At 44.2% G+C, this 5,772-nt stretch overlaps 1 protein-coding gene across 1 annotated transcript; it reads left to right on the top strand.

The window, feature by feature from the left end:
- Positions 1 to 1,587: 1,587 nt before the first annotated feature.
- On the top strand, positions 1,588 to 4,951 carry LOC115083168 (gastrula zinc finger protein XlCGF57.1-like). Its single transcript, XM_029586974.1, has 2 exons — positions 1,588 to 1,642; positions 3,519 to 4,951. The coding sequence occupies exons 1-2, from the start codon at positions 1,609 to 1,611 to the stop codon at positions 4,949 to 4,951; spliced, it is 1,467 nt and encodes a 488-aa protein (XP_029442834.1). The 5' UTR covers positions 1,588 to 1,608.
- Positions 4,952 to 5,772: the final 821 nt, after the last annotated feature.

Below are 5,772 nucleotides of genomic sequence, written 5' to 3'. Positions count from 1 at the left end.
ATATAAAAACCATAAATAAATAAATAAATTAATCTGATTGTGGATTTCTTTCGAGTCCTATCTTTTCAACTGTAACATAGCGCCTTCTTGAAGGTTCTTAACCCTAGAAAAACAGTCTTCACGGTAATCTGCTCAGCACGTCGAGTTTCCGAGCTGCAGGCTTTTTCTTGCTGTGAGCCGTTCCTGCCCGAGACTCTGGGGGCTGTACAGCTTCGGACTCTGCGTTCTTTTGGCCCAAGGTGGTTTCAGAATTTCATTTGACTGTTTACTTCCCTGGCCACACTGGTAAGGAATACAGAGGAGAGTGAATATTGTCTCTTGTGTGCTCCGGCTTGTGTGGCATCTGATGCAGTACTTGGAGGTTATTAATCCTCTCAGTAAGTCCGGTTAACTGTGCTCCATGGCGGAGGTATACAGGGTGAGCCAGCGGCTTGGGCAACTATAGTCCGTTAGTAGATTATGGAAGTTATCAGCGGTCGTCCTTATGCACCCTTCCAGGCATTCCGCTTGATCGTTTGGGCTCAGGAAGACGCCGGCCTTAGCATGTGCAATATTGCTGGGTCCCTGGGCAGCTTTGGTACATCCCACTGGTGTGGATTGGCCTGCCTGAATGAACAGGAAGGAGAAATTCCTACTTATGTGATAAAATTAAAACAAAATAAAAAAATTTCCTTTCCTCTAAGGAAGGCAGGCTGATCCACGATCCACCCTCAGCTGCCATCTTGCTTTCAGTTTGTCTTCTATGTGCGGACGATACTGAGTATTATATCTGTTACTCATTTCAGGATTGGTAAGTGTCATGACCAGCTCCTTAGCTTAGTAAATGTTAGCTCTTTTGACAGAGCTCAGAGTTCTCAATTGGCTGAAGTATGAGCAGTTTGTCCACAGTTTGGCTTTTCCAGAGAATACTTGCGGGCTGATGTCGGGACAGGCCTGTATGTCCTTCACATCAGCTTTTACTCTGTCTCCACCTGCTGGTAGAGGTGCATAACCCATTTGTGTGGATTGACCTGCCTGAATGCAGAAGAAAGGAAATTATCAGGTAAGTATTAATTTCTCCTTTCCTTTTCCCTGCAGAGAAGGAAACCAAACAGCTGTTTGAGATTTGGGGCATGATCCCTATGTGCCCATGGTTTGCAACACCCCTGAATACAGAATTCATACATCACAATGGGAGATATGTCACTGCCCAGGACACCAAACTCTTCCTTCCCTGTTAGGATTTAGCACAGTGAGTCCCCCTGATGGAATAGAACCAGATGTTCCTGATGTTCTGGATAATGCTCTTATAGCTTCCTTTTTATTATAATGTGATTTATCCACACAATGACATTTCATTTTCTCTGTCTCTGGTATTAGAGAATATTTTTCAGTTTGATTTGAAAACCCTGGGGTCTATGGAGGAAACTGATTCTAAGGGCAACACAGGGAATGTTAGGAGAATAAATCCAGCTGAGATCTAATGCACCCTGAGCCCCTCCACGTGTCTCTGAGTGTTTCTGGTTTGTGTTTCAGGTGCGGGTGACGTTTGAGGACATCGCTGTCTCTTTCTCCCAGGAGGAGTGGGAGTATTTAGATGAAGGGCAGAAGGAGCTTTACAGGGAGGTGATGAAGGAGAATTATGAGACCCTCATCTCCCTAGGTAAAAATTGCATTATCTGCATGTTTAGTGGACTCGAGGGCTGATTTACTGAAGGTCGTTTGTGACTTTTCTCCTGACTCCAGCTCCAGCATTGCTCTGTCTCTGAGCTGGCACCTGAGATTGGTTGTTTGTCTCTTTTCACGTGAGACCGGCCCCTGCGAGGCAGTCTAGGAATTTATCTCAGATGTCTTACATGAGGCACTTGCTGGGGAGCATCCACAAAGTTTCTCAAGGGACTTGATTGAGCCCTCAGCAGCAGGCCCAGGGCTACTGATCCCACCTGCCCGGATACAGAAGTGAATGGGCCAAATTTTAAGTGTTAATCGCACTAAAAGATGAATACGTGGCCGCATGTGAGCGACATGAATTTCAAAAGCTGCTAATTACTTTCTCGTGCTAAAAAAGGGGGCGGGGCCAGCAGGTAAGTGTGTAAATCCGGCAGCCGCTGCTCGTGGCGCACTGTTAGCTGCGTATATTTCCTGCTGCTCCCGATGAGGTGTAAGTCTGCAGAAATCACTTTTTAGGACTAACACGATAGGGTGAGGGGTCTTCCTCAACTGGGGGGAGTACAGGATGAAGAACTGGAAGCGTCTGGATGACCCCGAGAGAGACTGGGCAAACTGGTGGGCTAATGGGTAAAACTGGGAATGGCTTTAGCCTGAGCATATTTTAAAATCCTCTTCCCTGCATGCGTTAAAGCCGACAAATTCTTAAGGAAGAAATGTGCTTTACATCTGCTCGAGTACACATGCTAGGCGTATTTTACATCATACACACGTACTTGTGCACGAGATTTAAAACTCCAGCGTAACTTTGCTCACTCGCCCCCACGTGCACTTACGGTCACGTGCATTCTTGTTTTAAAATTAGCTGAATATGAACAGCAGGATACAAGAGGCCTGAGCTTGCTTCATGACTGTCATTACCCCTTTACATACTTAGTCATGCACTGATATAATAGGGAGGTTACAGCTTGTCTGCATACTTCTAGCTGTCTCATGGCTATTTTTCCCTTCTTCCCTACCTACGGATCCATTCTCCTTCCTCTTCTTGACACTAACCCTACCCAATCTCATTCCCCATTGGGAACAGCAGGTGCCTTTCAGCCTCGCTATGCTCCAGCTCCTCGGCTATTCTGTCTTCTGCCTTGTCCATTGCTTTACAAAGTTTTCTTCCTCTCATTAAGCCATCACCTCTCACCCTAAGAGAATCTCATGGTCCTTACTGTCATCAGACCTGCTCTTCTCTGGATATCAGTCTCAGTCCTGTCCCCCTGTGGTAACTCTCATCCAAACCCCACTCTCCTCCCTCTTCTCTACCTCTCAGGTTTTATCTATGGATTATCTGCTCTGTTTCCAGCAAGCTCGCCTACATTCCTGAACTCTTATCTCTCATTCTCTCCCTCTTCTGTGTTTATCCCGCTGTTATTTTTTATATTCTGTTACAGTTTTCATTTCCAACACTTCCGTGAGGTATTTCCAGGCATCCACCACACTTTCTGTGAACAAAATATATCTCTTCATATTATTCCTAGTCTCCCCCCTTGGAACTTTATATCATGACCTTTGCTCTAGAAATTATTTTCCATTCAAAAGACGTTTACTTCTTGAGCATTATTACATTTCAGGTATGTAAGTGTCTCTATCATATTTCCCCCTTTCTCCTCTCCTCTAGGTTATACATATTTAGGAGCTCATCTCATAAGGCTTTTGGTGCAAACCCCATTGTTAGAAGTTTTTCATGGTTACCAGTGGTAGGTCAGAAATGAGCAGCTCTATCACTGTGCGACACTGCCAGAGCAGTGATTATAGGATCCGAAACCCAGATCCATTTGCATGGTCACTAATGCATGATTAATGTCTTCTTCTATCACCAGCAAGTGTTGAGGTCACACAGCACATAAAGGAGGAGAATCGAGAAGAACATCCTATGGGAGAAGGACTGATCCCAAGAGAATCAGGAAATGTCTTTGAGAATTTTCCACAGGGGACTGAGAGGAGCAACACCAGGAATAGTCAGCAGGAGTCAGAGAAGAAGCAGAGAGACCCTGCAGGAGACTCACAGGATGGAGTCACTGCATGTGAGATGGAGGTCAAAGTCATCCCTGAGCACCAGAGACACGTGAGCACAGAGAACCCCTTCCAGAGCAATAACAGTGATCAAAAGACTTCTGACCTTCACCAGAGGGAGGGGAAAGGGAAGAAATCCTTTCTGTGTGATTCCTGTGGTAAAAGCTTTGGTAAGGAATCGCATTTAATATTGCATCGGAAATCCCACTCACTCCAAACACTATTTCTATGCAATAAATGTGGGAAAAGCTTCAGTCAGAAGAAAAATCTAAAAGTGCACCTAACCATGCATGAAACAGTGAAACCCTTCCCATGCAACATTTGGAGGAAACATGTAATTAGTAAGTATAAGCTAAACTTACATCACAACATCTACACTGGAGAGAGACCATTTACAGATAGTAAGGATGGGAAAAGCTTCATTAGCCAGAATATGCTAATCTCCTACCAGAAAATCCACATGGGAGAGAGACCATTCTTGAGCACTAAAGGTGGAAAATGTTTTGTTAGGAACAAAAACCTCACACAACACCAGAAAATCCACACTGGAAACAAACCATTTACCTGCATGGAGTGTGGGAAAAGCTTCCGCCGTAAGGATACGTTAATGTTGCACCAGCACATCCACACAGGAGAGAGACTATTCTCATGTACTGAATGTAATAAAAGCTTCTCTAGGAAGTGTACCCTCACAAGTCACATGAGAATCCACACAGGTGAGCAACTATTCTCCTGTACTGAATGTAATAAAAGATTCACTAAGAAGAGCGCCCTCACAAGTCACATAAGAATCCACACAGGGGAGCGACCATTCTCATGTAGTGAATGTAATAAAAGATTCACTGAGAAGAGTGCCCTCACAAAACACATGAGAATCCACACAGGGGAGCGTCCATTCTCCTGTACTGAATGTAATAAAAGATTCACTAAGAAGAGTGCCCTCACAAGTCACATAAGAATCCATACAGGAGAGCGACCATTCTCATGTATTGAATGTAATAAAAGATTCCCTGAGAAGAGTACCCTCATAAAACATATGAGAATCCACACAGGGGAGCGACCATTCTCATGTCATGAATGTAATAAAAGATTCCCTGAGAAGTGTGCCCTCACAAAACACATGAGAATCCACACAGGGGAGCGACCATTCTCATGTAGTGAATGTAATAAAAGATTCACTCAGAAGGGTGGCCTCACAAAACACATGAGCATTCACAGAGGGGAGCGACCATTCTCATAGAAAATATAGAAATATAGAAATGACGGCAGAAAAAGAACAAACAGCCCATCCAGTCTTCCCAGCAAGCTCTCACACTTTTTGTTTCCCCATAATTCTCTGTTTCACCAACCACCAAGTTCAGGGCCCTTGCTGGTAACTGCTTGATTCCAATTTCCTGCCACCCCCTGCCATTGATGCAGAGAGTAATGAAGGTTTTCTCACACTCAGTACAAGACAATTGTCTCTCTGCTGTGGATTTTCTGGTGCGAGATTAGTATATAGTTATTAATGAAGGTTTTCTTAAACTCAGTACAAGACAATGGTCTCTCTCCTGGGTGGATTTTCTGATGTGAGTTTATTATATTGTTATGCATAAAGATTTTCGCACACTCAGTACAAGACAATGGTCTCCTGTGCTCTGGAGAAGCAATAAGTAGTAAAATAAAAATTAGGGAAAGGTAGGTTAGGTTTAGGGGTGGGGAGGAGAGGAGAGGAGAGGATTGGGGTACGGGGGGAAGTGTAGGTAGGGGGTAGGGAATTCTCTCCCACTTTGCTCCTTAATAAACTGGGAGGGAACTGGGGGAAGGCCTGATAGTCGGATGTATATTACATAGTTTGGCCTCCTGTGCATGCCACCCGCACAATGCGCATGTTTTAAAATTGGTACATCCATGTGCACGCACCAGGAATCACATGCACATGGATGGCCACGTGCTGCTTTGAAAATCTACTCCTAAATGTATGTTTAATATGGAAATTTACCCACATTCAGGTCATGTAAATGGTTTGTAGTGGGGCAAATGGATTTTCATGTGTGTTTTAAGAAATGATGCTTCCTAATA

This window comes from Rhinatrema bivittatum, chromosome 2 (assembly GCF_901001135.1).
Source record: "Rhinatrema bivittatum chromosome 2, aRhiBiv1.1, whole genome shotgun sequence".
NCBI classification, from domain to species: Eukaryota; Metazoa; Chordata; class Amphibia; order Gymnophiona; family Rhinatrematidae; genus Rhinatrema; species Rhinatrema bivittatum.
The sequence above is the reverse complement of the archived record's forward strand: the minus strand, read 5'-3'. Positions and strand labels throughout refer to the sequence as shown.

Excerpts from the sequence above, each read along its gene's own strand:
- LOC115083168 (XM_029586974.1), top strand. The coding sequence starts at position 1,609 with ATGAAGGAGAATTATGAGACCCTCATCTCCCTAG. Across the intron at positions 1,643-3,518 it reads TGAGACCCTCATCTCCCTAG|CAAGTGTTGAGGTCACACAG; the intron begins GTAAAAATTGCA and ends TTCTATCACCAG.